Below are 24,246 nucleotides of genomic sequence, written 5' to 3' on the forward strand. Positions count from 1 at the left end.
AAATATGTACATTTTAATAAAACTTATGACATTAAAAATAGAATAAGGCGAGGCAAAATGCATTACGTATTCGTCATCATTATCAATCTATATCACTGCTGAGCACAACTCTCCTCTCAGAATGAGGGTTAGGCCAATAGTCCACCACGCTGGCCCAATGCGGATTGGCAGACTTCACACACGCAGAGAATTAAGAAAATTCTCTGGTATGCAGGTTTCCTCACGATGTTTTTCACCGTTTGAAACACGTGATATTTAATTTCTTAAAATGCACCCAACTGAAAATTTGGAGGTGCATGCCCCGGATCAGATTCGAACCCTCACCCTCTGGAATCGGAGGCAGATATGACATCTGCCTCCGATTTCAGAGGGTCCACTGGGTATAATTCCCACGGTAAATAAAACTAATGACACTAAAATGGAATAAGACAAAAATGGAAAAAGAAAATGCATGCATACCTACTCGTAGTATGAGTAGAAAGAATCTAAAATTAAAGGTAGTATAAGGTAATTAAATAATACAAAGAGTTATAGGTAATATTAACAAATAAATAATTTAATTAAAAATTAACACTTTTATACTAACTATTCTATTCATAAAGAAAAATAGACGTTTTTCTATGTAATTTTACTGTAAGTAGACAAATATTAGGCTGAATATAAACGAATATATTTTTGCGCAGGCGGTATACACATCTATTGATTAAATTGATCTTAACAACACTGGTCTATATGTTATAAATACGGTTAAAATATAAGTTTATTCATTACTGGAATATGTACTTAGATCAAAAACGCACGGGTCAAATGACCCGCTTTACACTTAAACTAAGACGATCGAGAAAGACGTAGAGAAATTTCGAAAATTCTTAAATCTAACGCTTGTACAGGGAGCCACATGTTTTTCGATATTCTACAATGTAAAATTTGTGAATACAATTTCGATTTATTTGAGAACATTGAAGCTATTTTCCGTGGCGCCCTGTACACGAGTATAGTCAAGCCATCATCTTTAACATTCCTATATTCATTACTTCTAAGGCCGGTACAACGATACGAGGCCGTGTTCACACGGATTCACTCAACCGTGCGTTTAGAAACACCCAACAAATGCTATCGAGAATAATTAATCTGCTTATTACGGTTAATTCAAGTGATATTAAGTTACAAAGTTGGACTAGAAAGACTAGAACAAATAGTTAACATGATCATGACACAAATGACTTGATGATAGCCAGTTTTGACAGTTACTGCAAGTCAAAACGAGATGAAGATGAAAATGGATAGAAACTCGCATCCGTTTTATTGACTCTTAGAACTAAACTGTATGAACGAAGACAAAATTTTAAAACTTACGGATGATAGTATAATATAACAAAATATCTAATAAAACATGTCCAACTAAATTTAAATTCTCCTTTTTATTTGGGAGATATAATCGAGATGCGCGGAGAGCGTCTAGGCAAATTCAAGAGTACGATTGACAATAAAGCGAAAAGGTATCTTTAGACGAACCATTTGAGGTTATATTTATCACAGTTACCTAGGTTCTAAATATTTCAGTCAAAACAGCGGCTTCCTCTTTGTCATTCTAAAACGCAGCGGCTGAGAAGATTCGTGTGAACTGCCCTCAAATACACTTACAACAATATATGTACTTTAAGTAATAAATATTTAACTGCTCAACTATTAAAATATATTACTATTGCATATTACCGTAATCATATTACAACGTTTGTAATAATAACTGTAATTGATATAGTAATTATTAAGAGCTAATTATTACAACGAAATTTTTCACTTTATTTAGAAGGTAAAAAGTAAATTGTTTTTTTTTTTTTAAATTTAATAATTACAAATATGCAATATTTAAACAGCAATATATTAACATTGTCGATCTCACTATTTTTTAGATATTAAATTTTTCTATAATAATTATAGGATACTTTTTTAAATGCGGTTCGAGAAATATCAGCGGATTACGGTATTCTATCATATTTTAGGGTCTATCGAAAATATCTGTGTTCTCTACTATATTTGAGCTATATTGGTACATACTTTATTATTGTTCCGAGCAAACTATTTTAAAAGCTTATTAAATCTCTTACGTTCACTATGAAATTTGAAGTTTCCATAATAATAAAAAAAAAGTTAATAATTTTGTTGATGTAAAAGGAACTTTGGCACATTACCTAAATAAAAAAACAAACAAAATAAGTCATGAAATATTTTAAAGCTATTTAAAAAGGGGATTGAACTGTACCTATTACAAAAATCTCAACATAAAGTTAATACATAATACAAATAGGTATTTTATAGTACAAATACGTTTGAAAAAATAATTAACTTTATAATAATGCCCAATAAAGCGTGTTCAGAAAGAAGAGGTTATGTAGGTAATACTTTAACTTAAACACATAAAAAAATAATCTCTGATAATATTACCACAAACATAGTTATTAGTATGGTAGCGTAGTTTTTGCCTGACTAATCTTCCTCTATAAATGGTCTAAGAGCCGGCATTAGAAATATATACCCTCATCTGTTATTCATTAGTGCTATGAAATAAATGATAGATAATGTTTACAGTGACACATTGCAAATAGGTTGCCTTGTTAAATTGCGAACACACACATTTTTCATACAAAATCTATGGAACCATGAACTATCAAAAACAACTTAATTCAGTTAAATTAAGGATATTAAGGATATATTAATAAATTTCATTTGACATATTAGACGACTAAATAACTGATGAGGGTATTTAAATAACATTTTAATTAACTGTTTATATCTGGCAACCCCACAGTTGCAGAGTGAAAGCAACCGTTACTTTTTCAATTCTTTTGGGATAGATTCTATTAACTAGTGTACGTTTTTTATAATTAACCAATGAGGTGATGAGATTAAAAAAAAAAAAAAACATTTAATACTGTTCGACCGCAATTTAACAACCTATGTGCAATGTGTCAATGTGAATATTTTTATCATTTATTTCTTACCCAATGAAATAACAGATGAGGGTATATATTCCTTATGCCAGATCTCGTACTAAAATAATCTAGCCTCGAGAGTGACACGTGTATATCGTTATAAATCTTACTATAAATTAAAGCATAATTTCTCAAAGTTTATTATTTATTTCATAGTAAATAATTATTTTGAATACACATGCCAGTATTGCACAAAATGGCGTTACCTTATGAACTTATAAAAAATATCATGGATTTTTATAATCAACAATTATAAGAATTGAATTAACTATGGAAGAAATGCATTATTACACATATTAATTAACAATCAATAAGATACAATATAAATTAAAAAATCGTTGATTATTTACAATAGATAACAAAAATATTTAAATGCAATACAAACTTTGAACAAATTTACATCAGGCAACACTATTTTGTCAATCTCGTTATAATTATAACTCGATCGAATAAACATAGTGCCAAAAAGCCAAAAACAACGATTTTTTTTTAAAATACATGAGATACTTTTGTTATTACATTTAATTGTTACATTAGTTCAAAGTTTAGGTATTACAATCAATTTAGGATCCAAATATGCACCTAATAATTTGATTTGATTTTAGCGACTTTTCAATGAAATTAATAAAAAAATCGTTACATCTGGCTTTATGGCAATTTGCGATAAACTTAAAAAGCGAATGAATTTTAAAGTCAGGCAACACTGATCTTGTATACGACATCCCTTTGCATTGACGAGGAGTAAAAGGTTTTAAGATTTGAGCAGCTTGTTCGCCCGCTGGTTCGCAACCGCTATGCGTGTCTCGTTGCTCTCTCCCTAAAATATTTCATTAAAAACATTAGCATATTATTTTAGATGGAATGTCAAATGATGATATATTGCGTGTAGTTTTGTTGAGAATTTGTTAAGACATATCAGGAATTTAAACAGGCAGATGAAAGCTTCCTTTTGACTTATATACCCCTACTTCTATCATACCCCTACCCTATATTTAAAGTTGGATCAAACTCTGTGTGAAAATTTTATTAAAATTATTTAAGTAATTTAGGAGGCCATCGTGGACAAACGACGTGACACGTAATTTGTATACATTAAGAAGGAAAAACTCGATTCGTGAAAATTCTAAACATACGACATTATTTATAATCCATACAGTTGTTTACAAGATTTTATCTTTAATAATATGGCTTTTAGGTTTTTACAAAAGAATTGATAGCCCAAAACAAAGAGTCGATTTTTGAATAGGTAAAGAAAGATAATTTAAAAGGGTTAACCTTGAAGCCAGTTTTCAGGGGCACATTTGTTATTGGATGCACCGAAGTTTGGAAGATGGCTTAAAAGGAAAACACCCCCCCACCGTGGTTTGTTACTTTTATAATTTTATCCGACACGCCATAAATATCATATACACAAATTCGGGCAGTGTGTTCATTAATAAATATTTTGTCCCTGTGTAGGTAGGTAGGTAGGACCTGGGTAGTTCGACCTAATCTATACTAATATTATAAAGAGGTAAAGTTTTTGGTATTGTAGGGGGTAATCCCTGGATATACTTAAAATATTTTGAATTTTTTTACCACTATAAAGTAACGTTATTTGTATAGGCTATATTTTATACCCATATACCCACGGGAATATAAACTACGGGGGTAAAACCGGGGGACGTTGTCAATATTTCGATCCAGTAGCATGGAAGTCCGATATGCTGTCAGCCGTCTCCTCAATCGTTCCAAGGAACTGGATCGATTGGACTCCTCTTCCCTTTTCCACCCTTAAATATCTACCCCTCATTTTAGTTCATCCTGATATATCCCAACGTCGTAAAATTGTGAGATCGTGCATGTGTCAAACAATGTGTAAATAACCATAAATATGTGTGTGTGTGTGTAGGTGAATGGAAATGTTTGAAATAAGTTAAATTTATCTTTATTTGTGTTTTAGTTTGTATACTAAAAGGTGGTTTTGCCACCTCCTTATAAGTGACGGATAATTTATTCACAAATTTCGTGTCGGTTACATAAAATGATGACAAAATTTACGTTTTGACCTTAGAATACAGAAAAAATAGAAGCCGTCATTATAAAGTTGTGTTGTTTACCAAAAATTGTACCTGTATAGCACGTCACACAACACGGCATACACAGTGATAAATAGCTTGTTCGTGAAACTACACCAAAAAAGAGTAGTTTAAACGGCTTCATTCCTACGCGCGATCACCACACCTTCTGGAGTTTTCTGTGTTCTGAGGTTTAGACTATCCGACACTACTATATAGGTGGTAAAATTAGTAATTGAGTGTGATTGTAAGTGAGAGGATGGTTTTATGAATCAATAAAATCGACTCATTGAGTAAACTTACCTAATTTTGCGTATATTTCACAAAAAATAATAATTAATATGTTATGTTATATTGGGCTTTGTTCCTTATCTAACAATTACTTATTATCTAGCTGTACTTTTATATTTATATAATAATTAGAATATCGTAAGTTATGCATTTGCCACATAATGTAGAGAAAAGTCATCTAATTTTTCTTATGCGGAGGAAAACTAAATTGTATCATCTTCATTATCAACCCATATTCGGCTCACTGCTGAGCTCGAGTCTCCTCTCAGAATGAGAGGGGCTAGGCCAATAGTCCACCACGCTGGCCCAATGTGGATTGGCAGATTTCACACACGCAGAGAATTAAGAAAATTCCCTTGTATGCAGGTTTACCTCACGATGTTATTCCTTCACCGTTTGAGACACGTGATATTTAATTTCTTAAAATGCACACAACTGAAAAGTTGGAGGTGCATGCCCCGGACCGGATTCTGACCCACACTCTCCGGAATCGGAGGCAGAGGTCATATCCACTGGACTATCACGGCTCTTTATGTTTATTTTAGTAGGTTGTTAATAAAGACCAAATTAGTGAATAGGCCAGCTGACCAAAAATAATTTTAGACACAAATATGAAATGTATTTTAATTGATTTTCATTTAATTACTCATAACTTACAATGCATAATTTACGATGTATTACTAAGGGTCAACGTATACCGCGTGACAAACCAGAAAAATTTGGTCAAGCAAATCAAACGCTGACACTTTTGTATAACATGGTTCATCCAACAGTGTGCGTTGACCCTAAGAAAGCATGTGCATCGGTGTTCATTAGATTATTTCTTCAAGCTTTATTAACAGCTATATATTTTATTGTTGTTAGTAATAGTCCATCAAACTATTCAGTCATTTGACCCATATCTAGGGATGAACCAATATTTGATGTGCTATATACTAACATATATATTACATATTCAAAATATATACTATGACGTTACACCGAGTATACCCGTAGAAGAGTTACACCAGTAGGTCTAAGGATGCGCGCCATGATATAACAATAACAATAAACATATATAACAATAAACATGATATAACAATAAACGTCGACCAATAGCGGCAGTTTCGAAAATATCGCTATCTCTTTCATTGCATCAGGACGAAAGAGAGAGTGATATTTCAACTCTGCCGCTATTGCGCTATTATCACGTGGTATGTATATCTTGCCTTTTTTTCGTAGTCCTCTAAGGGTAAGCATCAAACGAATGACGTCAGAGTATATTGTGAATAAAATATACAATATAAATATAAATAAGCGTATTGCTTGTTATACCAAGCGGTGCATTACGCGTAGCTTAATTAAAAGTGCATCGAAAAAATATACAATATGTACTCACGGACGTCGTCGCAGACCTGTCTGTGTTAATGTGTCTATGTGTGTCTCGTGGTTGAGGCGTAGTTGATACATACACAAGTATATAAGAATACGTATACATAGTTCTTGCCAAACAAATAAACGTCTCTTAACACGAGGCAGTGTACAAGACATATCTCAGTTGCGCTAACATGCAAACAACGAGATAATATTCAAATTTCAACCAATGGCGGTGCATCCGGAAATACGACTATCTTTTTCATTGCGTTAGGACAAAAGAGATGGGGCACGGGAAGCTCCACCGCCATTGGACGATTTTGTCAATTTCTCTTCACTCGGTCGCATGTTAGAACTACAGAAGGGGTTTTATTTATACCTGCTATAAATGCGCAGTTTGACGATAATTTTAACGACTATTTGCATGGCGAGAGCTATACCTAAATTAGGCTATTTAACATCTTCAAAATCGTGTTAATTGTTTATACTGCCAATAAAATACGTGTGATTCGTTACGAGTACGTTTGACTAGTCTTGACATCTAGCAAAATGTCAAGATTATACAGATTTTATTATAGTTTAATAATCTAACGAATATCGTCCGTTTTCTAATGGCGACCGTGGCTATCGGGCGGAATACTATTCAACATTACATAAAATGTATTAACAGTAGAGAGTCCACACTTTTATTCGTATTTTATTTATTTTTTATAACATCAATAGGTATTGAGTTATTCCTAAAATGTATATAACTATATATTTGCTCATTGTTCATGTGCAGGGTTGTAATTGTTGGATATTTTTCTCATTTCAAGCTCATGACGAGAATAGGAATTTTTATTCACAGTATCAAGACTTAACATGTTTTTGAAGATGTTAATTAGCCTACATGCAATGTTGAGTAAGTCTACATGTACCAATACATTGCACACATATCCATCTTTATAGGAAGTAGATTATTTTATTTTTACGTACTACTATTTAAATTACAAATCTACATTTAAATTACCACTATACAGTACGAGATGTAAAAAGTATAATATTTTTTTTATTAGTAATTGCTGTCAATAAGCAGTATGTTAAGTTTGCGGGTACCTTAACTATTTTTAGGGATAACTTGTCAAAAAAAGTAGATTGTAGTTGCTAAATATAATTTTATTACTTAAAGTATGACGTTCGGTTTCACGTTCGCATTTCCACGCCGAGTTATATAGAAATACAAAATGAAAAAAAATAAAAAAAATAAAGTACAAAAAAAAATTAAAGTCGTAACATAAGAAAAGTTCAAGTATTTAAATTAATATAAAATTTATCTATAAACACTTTTTAAAAGCTAGATACAAATATTGAGTGCTTTTACCAATTCATAGAAGCAGATATGTTTTTGGGATATGCAGAAATCTCATGATGGAAATAAAAATAATAGAAACCAAATTACGGTAAGTACATTTAATAGGATTTCTTTTTACACATTTGTGCACGTAATTTGTGATTTTTTATGATAATTTAGCGACTAGATTTAATTTCATATAAGGAATACGTACCATGTTATTAAGATGAGGTAATGTTAGTTAGATGTGGTTTTAATAACCGTTTTATGATTTTGGAGCAATTCAAAAAATAGTTTAATACAGAACTTTTTCATTAAAAAAGTAAAACTTAGGAAAACAAGTAATTTTTGGAGAGAAGACGCAATTTACGATTCTCGACAATATGGTCTCAGTTTTACATCTTTTAATAAATAAGGGTGACATACCCTTTGGAATATTGCGTGCTAACCCCATTGCTGATAAAACGAACCCTAATATTAAAGGTGTAGCCATTACACATAATATTATAATAAATAAAAAAAATGTATACACAGTAAACATTAATCATACTTTTTCACAATGACCTCACCTTATCAGCTGATAGTTATTGCGGACATAAACGTATATGTCTATCCCTATTTATTTTAAACAAAAAAGTATCGTTCAGAAATAATTGCAATAGACCGAACCACAAATCAACCAATAAGATAACTGGAAAATGACGTGATATAATATTTCTTTATGCTCATTGGGCATTCTAATACATTCAAATACATTCTGTGAACGTATACCTCGTATATGCATCAATTCTCCATTGATATTGAAATCATAAATGCTCCTATGAAGTGTTATATGACATCTGATGTGCAGATTCATGAAATTTCAAAGAGACTTTAAAACTAACACTAATTACTTAATTTCGAACTATTATCACATGTCATCTCATCCGTTAGCATCGTTCTAGTAATATTTTCTTTATATATTAATAATAACATTAACTCTATACTAAATCAATTGATTTTTTAATTATGTTTATTGATAATTGAAAATATGCAGTAACTAGTGATGTGCCGTGTATCCATATCCTATCCGCGGATATCCGAGGAAGAACAAAATATCCCTATCCGTTACTTTTTTGGGGGAACGTTAACGAGTCTTTTAGCATATCTATTTCTAAGTAGACATTTTTAACCAACATTATAAAAAGAAAGAACCTCGCAATGCAAGTCAAACATGTCGTGCCTGTTGCCGCGACGCGGGCGTTGGTGTGATATTATTTCGAAGTCTCGCGATTGGAGTAAAAATGGAAAGCGATTATTTTGGGTCCAGCACTTCACAAGAAAAAAGTAATGACGAAAAACACTTTATTTCATAATAAATCAATATTAACAAATATAAAATTAGAATTCACAGTTCTTAATATTTTTGAAATGTGTGTTTTAGTTGAAAACGAGCATTTTATTGTGTAGGTACTGCCTTCATCTTTATTATGCAACTGTCAATCAAACTTGAATTAAACTATTCTAAAAGTAATTATTATTTAATAAATGCCACTAATGTGGACATTGCAACTGTTTCATCAAATCCAAATCCATTAAGATATGTATCTGCACTTAAGGATCTTGACGACAAAATATATGTATCAGAGGATATACATTTTAACTTAACGGCACATCACTAGTTACACATTAGGGTAACACGAATAGGATGTATATTTTCAAGTCAAATAACATTGGTTATCGAGTTCCAGTTACCGCATGCAAAAAGCGACATTGTAATATAACTTTTAACATAGTAATGTCAACAGGGTAAATTCACTTTCACAAAATAATAAATTTCAATATATCAACTCGCTATACAACTACCGGATAAAATATTAGAATGGTTAATGTATGTAGTTTTTTTTTTTAATTTGGTCTACAAAAATGGAGCACCAAACGTATGTTTTATATGTTGAGCGTTTGGATTACATGAAAGCAAAGTAATATATTCATTACAATAGTAAATAGTTTTTTTTTTTAAATATAAGATGTTCTCAAATATTTTTAATTAATTTAAAATTTATCGGAATATAGTAGACGCTATGTAATAACTTGACCGGTTGCTGAGTTTATTAAATTAGTAAGTTTGACACTAAGTAGGTTATACAACACGACACATTAATCAGATTAAATACATAAAAAAAAAATTGCAAAACAATATAGTAACACATTGTCTATCTATCATCTACTTTACGAATTATGTTTTAAATATAAATAAAAGAAAGCTTTATAAAACACGTAGGTATTAGTGCCTATTCAGATATACCATAAACATCTAAACTAAATGAGACCGATATATTAAAATTCTATCCTTCTCACAGTCTTTACCACAGACACAAGAGGTAATTTCTTTTTGTTTTTTTTTTAAAGCTAGCATTGAAAATGGGAAGACACTGCTTCTTGTGACACATAACTAGTACAGGAGGCAGGGCTTCAAACTAATTGTGATAATGTAGTTTAGATAAATAAAGTATTATTATTTATTTAAACTAGATTTATAAAGTGCCAATTCTTTGTATTGATCAGCGTACCCGGGGGCGTGGCCTAAACAAACACATATATAGTGTAATAATACTTAGCACACTGATAAACTCTTCACGTAATTGGCTGTCTAATATTTAGTGAAAAAAGAAATATGTTACCCTTACTTTAGAGTTGAATATAATTGTTTATTACTTTTGTCACAAAACAAAACAATGCCAATAAACAAAACAAGACTGCTGTGCTCTTTACTGTAGAAAAGGATAAACTTACACAGTCATATGTATTAATTAACTGTAAAGTATTCGACTGGTTAGTTTAGTGCAGTTAAAATGTATGCACCACTTAATTAGCTATCCCTTTCATACAGTTTAATGTAGAAAAGGATAATAACAATTTATTTCAGTTAGAAAATAATGAGAAACCGAGTTAGCTACCCTTCTCACAAAATTTAATGTAGAAAAAGATATACTATCACTTTTAGTTCAGTTAGAAATTTATGAATATCTGAATTAGGTACATCTCACACAAAAAAGAGTGGTCCTTCTGGTTTAGTTATTTAATTGGTTATTCTTCTCACAAAGTTCATGTTACAATAAGAAAATTAATGCACAATTAAATTAGCAACACATTTTGAATCAAACACAAACATAGAAAATAAATCAAGCTACAATATCGGCCATTAAAACATGAATTAAGATTTAAACATCAATCCAACTTCAAAGTAAAGTGAACTTTAAACAGTTGCGTTAAGGTCCACTTTACTTTGTAGTACAAATGTATATGATGAAATCGCTGTCTTAGCACCCATAACACAATCTATGCTTATTTCGGGGCTAGATAGTGAGCATTGTTCGTATATATTTGAAGGTAGTTTGATGCTTAAATTCTAATCATTGTTTATAAATATAGGCTAGTTTATATTTGGAATACTGATTAAGATGTCTGTCTATCATACGGTCTAAGTTACGCAACCGGCCGAACCACGAGACAGTGTGTGTGTTTGTGTGCGCCGGCAGCGTTTACTTGAGGAGCTCGTGTGCGCGCTGGTTGGCGAGCGTTATCCTCGTTTCGTTCGATTCGCCCTACGATACAGAAATGCTTGTTGTCTTGCGTTTGCTATGTACATAAGGTTTGTACTGTCCATTCACTGTCGAAACTTTTCTTAAAAATTGAAATTATTGTAACGAGGTTTACAACAGTTCAATCGACTTCAAATTATCTGGACATTAAGGCATGAAATTTTAGAGACAAAAGCTGCTTTCACCTATAACGATCTTTTAGTAGTGTGAGTTTCGACTTCGTCTGTATATCTCTCTAATTGAAATGAGTCCGAGACTTACATTGTAGAGTTAAAAAACATCGTTACCTTCTAGAAATCTTGCTGATATGTATTGGATAGATTAACGGTAAGTTTTGTCACTCTCCTTATGTGAAATGACAGAGACAAAACTTGTGAATAAGCTATCTGATATTAATCAGACGGACCTCTATCCCTTGCTGTTTCGTCTCGCTGCCTTCAGAACTTCGTAATAGTTTAAAACTACCGTCGGAATCGTTCAGCCAAAAAAATTACAAGGTTTACACTAAGCGGCTTAGCCTCTAAGCATCAAAAGTATCAATCAGTAAGAAAATTACATTCTACCGTCAAGTAAATCTACAAATTTTATAACAATTTCGGTAATGAGACATAAAATGGACGTATCGCAGCGTAAAATTTGAAGTCAATTAAAACATTGAATAATGAGTTGGAAAGTTTCATCTGTAAATGAACAGTACCAGTTTATTTTGACTGTTTCATGTTGTAATAGATAGTTATCTGATTTAGATTAATCAAGTGGCCCAACAGGGCGTCGAGTTCAGACAGGCGTTTGACATCAGCTGAAAGATTTTGAAGAAAAGAATGAAAATGTATCCAGTTCCAACTTTATTATACCAATTTTACTTAAAATACATTGTAAAGATACCAAAAGCTACTTGGTTATTATAACCCAGTAACTATCAAATATGTCTTTAATATAATTTAGTAATTCTACAAAATTTCAACTTCTGTCAAACACCCTATTGAAATTGTCAATGCCCATATTTGGGAATAACATTGTAATGAGTGGATCGAATGAGTGTTACTGATGATATTCTAGGGTAGGTATATGGTAGATTAGTCTCTGGATGATAGGTATTAGGTACACAAGAATGATTATGTGAAAGTGTCATAGGTGGGTATGTCAATAGATGTACATAGAGGAATTCCACAACACCCAGTAAATTTCTAACCACATTCACTACTGATGTATGAAAGGGACATGCTCGAATCACTACCAGGATTATCGTTTGAGGTTCAGGCCCTTTGTACCCTTTCAACTCCAATTTGTGAGGTCAAACTTTGTTGCTCAAGGCTATTCGACATCACAAAATTGTGGGAAAAAAGGAGATAGGGCCCAAAAAAGCAAAGTGAAATTTATAAGGCCAATAATAGAGTGCCCAAGAATAAAGAAGTACACTGATAGAGCTATTTGATAAAAAAAAGATAAGTCTTTACTGCGGTATATTAAAAGCTAGATGTTGTTTGATAATATGTGTTCTTAGATATTTTTGTTACCTTATTTGCCAATTCTGTGATATAATGAAGTATGGACAATATGATGAATTATAATTTCGTGAGATGTATGTCATGAATAAAAGTATTAAACCTACACCTTATTTAAGGCAAAGTTACCACAGTACTGACTTTCAACTTTATATCAAACACTCTTTTCAGTATACCGCCTGAATTCTTAGGTAAAAAGCGATAGGATTAGTCGCGTAGAGAGTGTTTAGAATAATTAATTTCACTTTCACGTCTAAAAAAATTGTATTAATCTAAAAAATGGTGAAAATGTGTGTGATGAAAATGACAAATGGCGAATTTATAAAAGTATTTTATAAATCCGCCTCCAGAATACAACTTTAAAATATAGAAAGCATTAAAAAATACAAATGTTTTGCCGTAATAATGCCAATTATTTTACAAATTGCACCTTTTTATAAAGCCGGCTCACGCGATTTCGTCTAATATTTAATGAATAATATGAAACCCAAACACTAATATATGTTTAAAAAAATATTGGGATACATATATTTATGTATTTAAAAAAAAACGAGCTTTAAGAACCGTCGTTATCAATAATAATTATTAATTATAAGATCTATCTTAATCTCAGTAATGATTCCTACAAAAAAATTACCATTCTTAGGATTTTTCATATTCTAATCTTTAATGTTTTCTTAATTTGCATTTTTTAAACCCTGTATCAGAGTAAAACAGAACCAAAAAACTATTCCGTCAACCTGTTTTTTTTTTTCAGTTTAAGTGACAATGACAAATTACAAATTTGATTTCTTAAACAATGTAAGAAAAATTACGATTGAACAAATATCAATTTGTTACATAAGGTGCTCAAATGAAATAAAAGTTTCACTCGTTAATAGACAAATACAAAAACACCTTTCTACCCCTAGAGCTAAATATGCTCATTTATCCTCTATCTGATACTCTACAAACAGGGGCTTGAAAAGTCATTATACTTAGTATATTAGACGAAATCGCCTTATCCCATTCCCGTGACGTCACAGGCAGGGTGCGGGGCGCACTCACCTTGCGGTTGATGCGGTCGATCTGCCGGTTCTGGTTCTCCAGCTCGGAGCCCATGTCGATGGCCATGTTGCGCAGGTTGCCGATCATGGTGTTCACTTGCCCCATGTTCTCCTCCATCTCGTCCTCGCGAGCGTCGTTCGTTATCCTGGAAAATTATTAGATAGAGGTTATTTTTTTTCTGATTGTGTAAGTGCCGTAGGCTCCTTATGGGACCTCAGCGACGTCACTGGGGGGTTTGGGCGCGCGCAGAAGCATCGCCTGATGGGGCCCGAAGGCGGAAGCAGAGTAGATGGGCGGAACGACTCTTTAAGGGCGCCTTTTCTGAGGGAAGGGTGTTTTGGCCTGAGTGTATCAGTCCGGGCGCCCCCGAGATCGTGAGTTAAAAAGCCTATGTCTGGGTGACGTCAGATATCGGGGACCTCGCCTTCGACGGCGAAGACGCTGTGTAGCTTGTGTTTGTGTTGCCTGGGAAGCATTGTCGTTCGTTATGTCATCGTCAGGATCGTAAAGGACGTTTTTTGGGCGTCTAGATCTACAATCAGCGTTGGTATCGGGGATGTAGGATAGAGGTTACTATTTGAGAACAATAATGTCTACATCTATACCAATAATAATTATAAAGGTTTAATTAAAATTATTAGTATGTTGTGATGTTACTTGCAATTTTTGGTCGTCTATGTGAACTCTACCCATTCATATCAATTATATCGTGCGCCGCAATTTCGAAAAATTCAAAATGTCGGCGACTCGATTATGGCCTCATCAATATTCTATTGTCTTTACTATTTAAGCAACGCAAGGCGGAAACATTTGTGTGTTGTGTTCTGATTATGTCAGTGCCGTAGGTTCCTTAACGGGATCTCAGCGTCATTTTCGGGGGCGCAGAAGCATCGCCTGATGGAACCCGAAGGCAGACGTAGAAAAAGGGCGGAACAACTCTCTAAGGGCGCCTTTTCTGAGACTCGAACCTCAGCTTAGAAGGCCGTTTTGGAAATATGGTTTGGTCTGACTGTATCAGTCCGAGCACCCTCGAGATCGTAAGTTGTAAAGCCCACTCACACAATCCAGGTAATGTCGGTTATTGGGGAACTCGTTATCGCCGGCGACGAAGACGAGTGATACAAAATGACAATGAGCGCCATTAAGACATTAGCGCCGGGTCTAGCGGACTTCTTTCATGAAAAGGACTTTAGCTTGTGTTTGTGCTGCCTGGAAAGATTTTTCGGTTGTCGGTCGTTAATAAATCCTACTATCCTACTAATATTATAAAGGCGAAAGTTGGTGTGTAAGTGTATACTACACTACTGCTGCCACTACTAATGGCTACTGAAGCCATTTGGCTGAAATTTGGAATGGAAATAGATTTTACTCTGGATTAACACATAGGCTACTCTTCATCCCGGTAAAATCCATCCAATCCATTTTAATTCCACGCGGACAAAGTCGCGGGCGTCCGCTAGTATTAAAATAAGACTACTACCTTCCAATGTATCCCGCCTGTGGGCCGATACCGTTGCGCTCGTCCATGACCCGCTGCGGCTGGTTGTTCACCACCTTGCCGTCGTCGTTGCCCTTCCATGTGCCGTCGTCCTCCTTGAACGACGCCCCCCTGAAATTGCACAACACAAAGAACTTAGAAGTAAGAAGTTAAGGACCGATACACACCTTGTGGTAAGAAGTACTACTTGCTCAAAAATGTCCCATTTTCCTCAAGGCACTTTTATGACCAGCGGGCCAGTTTATCCCAGAAAGCGGACCCCACCTAGGGGAATCTTGCCCTGTGGAAAACCCTATATTAAGAAGACTGCAAACGCGTGGCGCGTGGATTTAAAAAAAAATGCTTTGACTATCGTGTGCTCGCTTTTTTTCTCGCTCATATCTAGTGCCCCATTTGCTTAAATAGCTTATAGACTAATCCAGGACTGAGGGGGACCACTATAAGAACTGCTATAGCGTCAAGCAGCACCGGGTTTTAGATCAGTGGGTTGGTTGCTCGTAAAATTATGGGCAATTAGGATTTTAGGATTAAGTGACCCCGCAAATTAGGCGACGTATCGGATTAAAGGCGACAAGCCGATACAGAACTGAAACGCTCCATCGCGAAAAACGCGAAGAATAAAGTTAAAAAAACTTATAAATTAGTATCAAACCATCTCTGCACTAGACAAAGATTAGCGTTACATAGGTACCCAGTAAACAATGTATGCTATACAACATGCATGTATAACTGTTATGTTAATACTCATTTCTGTGAAGTCACTTGGATCAAGTTCTTCAGCTGAAAATCAGCGTTATATGTCCTACATTTGTTTGGTACATGCAGCACAATGCTGAGCTGAATCCATTTTCAAGGTGGTTGTGACAAATATAAAATTAAGTTATTATGTAAATATGATGTTAAGTTTGGCACAATTTTTGGAGTTTATTGGAGTTTACTCCTTAAGAATCGATTTTTCATATTTAGCCCGGTATGAAAAAAATATGGGCGAATGGCAGCGTTACTTCTGCGCAACTTTCACCGTGTCTGCGGCCTGAAGCTCCTCGGTTGCGCATTTTCCAGACGTGAGTATTGAGACGTACGTAGTGTATGCTGCGGGGCAACTAACACCTATTTAGACCGTCGGAATGAAAGAGTAAACTCCATTCGTGCGTCGAAGCTGACACACACTTTTTTTTTTATTTAGTACCAATATTAGTCACACACAAAAGTAAAAAGAAAAACATTGGACAAGGAAACACTTATCTCTATAAGAGATCACTGCCAGTGACCCTTGGCAGTGGGAGGGATTGTAAACAAAAGAAATGAATAGATTTTTCCTTCTTTCTTTCTTTCAATGCATCTGTGTTGCGAGGTCTCTAAAAAGAATCAAAATTTCTTACTTGTTGCACGGCAGTACGCAGATGCCGCAACATTTCTCCATCCCGGAGAGATTCTTCTCAGCCTCGCGCATGTCCGCGTTAATTTGGTCCATGCCCTCCTCGATCCTGTCCAATTGTTCTGTCCACACACACCACACACAGCTTTATTGATGCTCTTAAGTGCTACAACTATTTTGTGTTCATCTCCTAACCAATTATTCATTTACTCATTTATTTTTTTAGCATTGCGCGATACTTTAAATGTTTGACTTCTTTAAATCTTTAATATATATATTTTTAATAATTTCAAATAGTTACTTCTTTTTTTGTAAATTCTCAACGCTCTCGACAAAAATCGGAGCAAAGTGTAAGACAGGTTCTGTATCGGGAAGCTTGATTGTACTAGTTTTTTTTTCTATTCATGCGTTCCATATTCTATAACAGCAATTCTAAATTAAAAGCTTCTATTTGTTTTTGATTGTCCTTTTCTTAGAGTTGTCTCGTATTGTCTTACACTCGATCCGATCAAGATTGATAACTAATTAAAAAAATTTACCTTTGATTTTTGATGACGTATGTGCTAAATACTAAGTGATAAAAAAATACAAAATACCTACCTACTGTATCGACTAACATTTATAATAATAATAAATACTAATCATGCATTCAATAGCAAAATTGAAGTAAACGTGCATAGCTAGATGCGTGAGGCAAGAAAAATAAAAAAATACATGATAAAAGATTTTTAATCTCATCGACTCCGTTCACCCGAGGCACAGATCGGAAGGGAGTCCGCATTAAATCACTATTTAAGTATATGGTGATGATCATTTTTACCTTCGATTTATCGTCCATCATTATTTACTGTTAGCACGCTTTTCGATCGACATTAGAATGTTAAAATTTTATCGCCATTCAATGAATTCTCATAGACATTTTGAACTGGCATTTCAGACAAAGCCTTACTAAGTTATGGGTGATGTAAAAAGTACTACTGGATGCTTACCGCCCTGTTCATCCAGCATGACCAGGGATTTCATGCCCACCTCGTGACTCTACAACACAATAATGATGTCACTATAGCGCGCCAACGATCGCGAGCGGGGCCCGGCGCGCGCGTAGCGTCCGCGCCCCGCGCCGCGCAACTCAACACAACTCAAACTGACAACTAAACAAAACAAAATAATACATGAACATGGTCGCGGCGAGCCGCGCGGTCGGCTGCGGCGGCTGCGGTCGGCCGCACTGGCGCGAGCGAGCGACTACGCGACGCGCGACCGCGGACGGGCCGCCGGCCGCGCGACTCGCCGAGCTAACAGTCACAGAGCTACGGCTCTAACATTAACAGTACGCTGCTAGCCATGGACATGAAGGCGGATACCTTGCGCTATACACGTCGACAGACACTCGGTAGACGCGCATTCATTTCAATACCGCAGTTTATAAGAGAAGAGGAGTAGATTCGGAAAGATAAATAAATATACCTATAAAAAGCGTTCCGATCGATAACATCAACGGAAGAAATAAAACAGATTGCGCAGCTCATACAAATTAAATCTTCAGCGAAAGATAGAGTACAGTCTTTTGCGACATTTAGCAACGAACGGCCATCGGGCTTCTATTTACACTATGTTGTCAAAGTCATCCCCATCGAAACATAGAAACATACGCAACATCGATCTGAGATAAGTCGTTATTCAAGAGAAACGTCAAAGAAAAACAAAGAGATTAATTTATTTAACTGCACATTCAACACAGACGTTCTCACGGCTCGACTACCCATGTGTTCAGTTTAACTCTTACCGCCCTGGTGACTCAACATATGAAGCGCTTGCCCCCCGGCGTCCTCGCTCTATACATAAAATACAAATCAAAATAATATATCGCAGGAGAGAGTATCGGGGTGTGTGGGTGGCGGGGGCGGTGCGCGTGGGCCGGCCGCGCGGACGGCGTGCGGCGCTGCAGCGGCGAGCGGCGGCGTGACGCGCTACACGTGCGGTGCGGCGCGGCGCGGCGCGGTCTGCGACGCGACTGGCGCGACCGGCGACGCGACTGGCGCAGCGCCGTGCGACCGCCGCGCCGTGCCGCGCTGCACTCACTACTCGAACAACGACATGCATGCAGTGAAGCTTGCAAGTAAAACCAGATTCAGTTTTATCTGTGCTCAGTTTCATATGATTCATGATTATTTTGTGTAATGTTAAAGAGTCGTGCGTTGAGGAGAAGCGTTTCGAATTTACTTCGCTAGGTTTATTTTTATTCGTTTCATGTGATTTAGGTAAGTTGTCGATTTAGAGTCGAGTACAAAACATCTGAAATGCAGAATGTAAGTTTCGTACGGACGAAGATATTAAACAGCTGGTAATGTTGATTTGTTCTGCCTGAGCGGCGTCGCTGGTACAGCGCGCGCTGATAAGTTGTGCAATATGGTGTAGATTAGCTACAAAACGCATAATAACGATACAAAGATGTGGGTTTTCCGTGATCATCTCTGTGTGTGTCTCAAAATGTCAAAGAATGTTAAAGGATGCCCGCACCTTTGCATTGCAACGATATATAATATGTAAGTAAATAAAATACACAGTAGCTGCGATACCCCTCGTAGTCGGACGCTGTCGGCGCCCGGGCGGGCCGACAACCCTACGGCGCTCCGTTAAGTTAGCGAAAAAGAAAAATAGATAAAATTGAAAATTATTGTGTTGCAATTGCAGTTCACTCACCTCCCTGGTCGTCTAGAGCGACCAGAGTACGAATGCCGGCCTCCTTGCTCTACACACCAGCCGCAGAAACAAAAAGTCAGAGAGCAATGTTAGTTGTGAGGGGTACAGTGGAGTGAGTGGAGTGAGCCGGGCGACTCATCGCGCGACGGAGCGACGCGCGACTCGCGACTAGCGACCGGCGACTCGTGACCGGCGACCACGACTGCGTGTTCGTTCCGGGTCAATATTATAGTGTTAGGAGGACATCTTCAGCGGTCCCAAAACCCACAAACCCAATATGAATTCTACAAAGATGTTTATTTATATGCAAGATGAAGATGTCCTCCATCAAGGTGGAGCTGTGTTACTTGGAGTGGCGACATCTGTATGACATATTTTTTGTATGAAATTTTTGTACAGACTTGTAGGATCTATTAATAAATATAAAACAAAAAGACGTTCTTACTGAAATGTATGAACAAAAACTCTATAAAGTAATAAAAAATATATACTATGATATTATAATTAAAATAAAAAAAAATAAAAAAAAACATATTAGTTGCGATACTGAAAATAGAAAATTCAATTGGTCTGTATATGTTGTGAGAGTTCGGAAGGTGTGGCTCGATTTTGTTGGAGTCAGTAGTTGGTACGGCGTGTGGTTACGCCCTTTTTGATAGTATTGTGAATGTTGGAAAAGGCACGAAAATCATACAACATAATAGTACAGTCAACAACAGAGATCAGCCACTACACAGAGACCTACATTAAAGATCGAACTAAAACAGTATAGAGAAATAAATACAACTCAAGAAAAGAGCAGTTCCATTATAATAGATGTAAGGTAACTTAATTTGGAGTGTTTAAAAATTTAACTTTATTCAGAAACAAAAAAAAAATCACAGGAAAATGCTTCTGTAGTGTTCTTTAATTTAAAACAAAGAGGAAGTAAGAAAGTAGAACGTGCTTTTAAAGTAGTGACAATAGCCTCGGAGGCGAAAAGTCGTTTTAGAAAAATGCGTCCAATTGTATTTAGGAACATCAATTTGAAAGCAAGCCCAAGCCACAACGGTATAGACTATGTTGACAGGGAAGCATATCTGGATCGTATAACATTCTAGGGCTGTATTCCAAACTAGTACATTTTGGAATCCATCTAAATAAAATGGGCTTTCATGCTATGAGTTTTTTCTTTAAAAAACAGGCTATCTGGACAATTTAATTGGATGCTGACAGTTAATAAGGGTTTACTTCAATTAAATTAGTAAACTGTTTTTGCGTTATGTCTATATTTCTTGATAGTGAGATAGAATTAACTGTCAACGCCAAATCTGGACATAGGGATTTGTTCACTCACATATAAATTATACAATGCTACAAACAACACAAAGGGCTAACAATGCCGGATACAAGTAGGCACGGATCATGCAACACCCAATGGTTAAATAAAATAATTAGGTACTATACAGGATGGAAACGGCAAGTTTACGCAAGCTATCGTTTTCTTATTGGGAGATATATTCACTAGTTTTACTGGTGATGAAACAACGACGCCTGGTGAACAAAATGATATAAAGTCTTGATCTCAAATTCAAACTTTTATAGAATTCAATGAACATGTTATAGGGCATAAAGGCCCCAGTCAAAATATTCAAGGATAAAAAGTTCCTTGAATATTTTGACAGGGACCTTTATGCCTTATAACATCCAAGTTTTGACAAATTATTTTTTGTGATTTTTAGTTTCTTTTTGTAATTAATTTTGTCACCAGATGACGTAGTTTCAGTTATATTACTAGTATATATAAAGAAAGAATTTTTAATATCAATTGATAGATGTAATCCCTGAAACATATGGTTTCATTTTGTCAATCAAATCAATAGACATTGTATTTTTTTTTTAGTTTTACACAGAGTGCGTTAATTTTTTTAGGTCTCTGATTTTCATTTTGTTCAGCAGATGATGTTTTTTTATTACCAGTATCCCATTGATGGATATCTCGTATATCGAGAAAAAAATTGCCCGCTGACAGTTATCGTTTCCAGCCTGCATACATAATTTGGCAGAAGGATACAAATATATATGTAAATCAATATAACAAAACCAAAAACAATAAAACATGACCGGACATCTACGATAGATATACATACACATCGAATAGTATATAACATTAGCGACATCGATAACACAACAGCCAGGGATAGCAAAGGCTGCGCCCTAGGGTTCGGGGGGGCTTTGGAAGTCAAACCGAGCTTGGGGCTCTCCGGGTCACTTCGCTATACCCCTCACTCCCTCGCATCGAGAACACCTCTCTCACACATGGTTACAAAAATTCACAACGGAACAACTCAACACAAAATGTTACTATATGGGGAAACATAATAATCACTAAAAAATTATCTTGTCTAACTTTACGTATCCGGTTATTGCATCTAAAAAATTAATTGTCTATGGACATTTAAACTCTCTCCAGTGATTTAGTTCGCATGGAAATCCAATAAACTATTTTAAGGAACACAATAAAATAAACACTAGTTACATGAAAATCATAAAATTAGTACCATTTCTTAATTAAAAGATGGGGCAGTTAATTGATCAGTTTGGAGGATTATTGGGAGATTCTGAAATTAAATCTTGAAGGTATTCTCGAAATTTTACTGTTCCACAAAAGGTTTTAGTAACTGGCACAAGATAAATAATAAGGCACAATGACATGGCGTTTTCACAAGAGGTAGAACTGGGACCATCTTTTTTTATCGTGTGGCAGTTACTTCCACTTATAATATTTATAATATTGACGTTATAACTAAACACCTTTGTAAGTTTGTTAGTTGTACACTCACCTCCTCACATAGTTGCATCATACGCCGCGTAGATTCCAGGGACTGAAATTAAAAACAAGATAAATCATTTAAGGTATTTTCCAAATTACTGGGAAGAACGGCACCTTCTGATACAGGTCTATGTACTTACTAGAAGGTCCCATCCCTAACACAAATGGCGTAATGTTGTTCATTGAATAAATTTATATTTATTTATTTTTAAAATTGCCAAGCCTTCATACATATCACCTCATGCTAAATGGCAATGCAAATCAAGATTGTAATGCGATAACCTGTAATTCATAATTGTCGTAGATAACTTCTCATGAAAGAACTAACACGGACAAAAATCGACATCATAACTTGCAAGTTAAGACATCTTGATTTCTTGGATCAAGCTAGGTTGCATTGTTTCAAGTCTGGTGAAAAAAAAAACACAATACAATTAGCAGTAATACATGTGATAATAGGCCTTCAGGTTACCGATGCGTTAAGACGTTTAAGTGTTGTACATAATTAGCAATGATGGAGTCAGTTCGGGCCGAAAGCATATATGTTTGGTAGAATACTGTCTTTATTAGGTTTTATTACCGCAACAGAATTATGCTGCCAATCAACATCGCTATAACATCGTTATGTTCTGAAGGGTGTAAAGGGTAAGAGTCTCCTTTTGTTAGGGTGAAATTATAGTTTTTGAAGGAAATGGACGGTTCTGGATATACGACGTCTAACTAACACATGTTATGCCTCTGATCGACGACCGCAGGGTAGTCCTGTAGGACGTGTATTAACGAGTTTGCTTTTGGTAGTGATACTCCATTAAAGCTTAATTACCAAGCGATTTAGCGTTCCGGTACGATGTCTTGTATAAAGCGAAAGGTGTGTGAATTTGCATCCTACGTCCAACAAATTATCCCACTTCCATCTAAGACTGCATCAACACTTACCTTCAGGTGAGATTACAGTCAAGGGCTTCTTGTAGAGTCAGTCATCTTGTAGAAAATAAAAAAAGGTTCCTTACATCATCAGTAACCTGGCCGGCTCGTAGTTGGAGTTGCTCGAGCTCGCTGCGCGGCGCGCCATTCTCGGCAGGGGGCGCTGCTGACGGCATCCTGGAACAATCCGCGTTTATTGCTTTATATCGGTAACTCATCATCAAACAACTAACGGAAAGAACAGTAACACAGGTTACTGATATAATAGCTCAACAGTAACCCTAAGTTGCGGAATCTCAATAAATAGAGTAACAGTAAGTAACAATAACTAAGTCATGTCACGGTACTGAAAATTGAAACTATGAATCAGCTTGTATTTTTTTGTACACAATAAACAAATTGAAAAGTACAGTGTCTTCATACTTGATATTGACTAGTTAGGTACTTTGTAACACGGCTGGGTTTTAGTCATTTACATAGATAATATTTGATAACGCTTTATAGTATCATCTTCCTAATTATGGTAACGTATTGTTTTACGCTTTAGTAAATTGATGGTTGACGCCATCCGTTATAATATTAAATAAAAACTGATATTTTCCGGCTTTTTTAAACTAGGTAGGTACCTAATATCACCAAACGGACAGATAGAAAAAAATATTATTGTTACAATTTAAGTGGCACTTTGAAATGTTATCAATAGATTAGATATTACACATCAAACGTTTATTTACTTATAATTAAATATCAAGTAAATTGGTTGGTCGAGAA

The 24,246-nt window shown here is 35.3% G+C and overlaps 1 protein-coding gene across 4 annotated transcripts in view; it reads right to left on the reverse strand.

The window, feature by feature from the left end:
- Positions 1–528: 528 nt before the first annotated feature.
- Positions 529–24,246, reverse strand: part of LOC112047485 (synaptosomal-associated protein 25) — a 39,299-nt gene continuing 15,581 nt past the window's right edge. Inside the window, exons 2-9 of one of the 4 annotated variants that reach the window (XR_008251925.1) lie at positions 23,562–23,652; positions 22,562–22,603; positions 19,740–19,788; positions 17,041–17,158; positions 15,641–15,769; positions 14,161–14,305; positions 6,720–11,611; positions 529–3,810 (exon numbers count right to left, since the gene is read on the reverse strand). Coding sequence is in view for 2 of the 4 variants with exons in the window: in XM_024084614.2 (XP_023940382.1) it covers positions 3,745–3,810; positions 14,161–14,305; positions 15,641–15,769; positions 17,041–17,158; positions 19,740–19,788; positions 22,562–22,603; positions 23,562–23,651 (639 nt within the window). In the remaining 2 variants the exon portion in view is untranslated. Of the gene's footprint in view, positions 3,811–6,719; positions 11,612–14,160; positions 14,306–15,640; positions 15,770–17,040; positions 17,159–18,025; positions 18,075–19,739; positions 19,789–22,561; positions 22,604–23,561; positions 23,653–24,246 lie in introns of all 4 variants that reach the window. The other 3 variants (XR_008251924.1, XM_024084614.2, XM_024084613.2) reach the window with 3 other exon arrangements.

Source organism: Bicyclus anynana, chromosome 21 (genome assembly GCF_947172395.1).
Source record: "Bicyclus anynana chromosome 21, ilBicAnyn1.1, whole genome shotgun sequence".
NCBI lineage: Eukaryota > Metazoa > Arthropoda > Insecta > Lepidoptera > Nymphalidae > Bicyclus > Bicyclus anynana.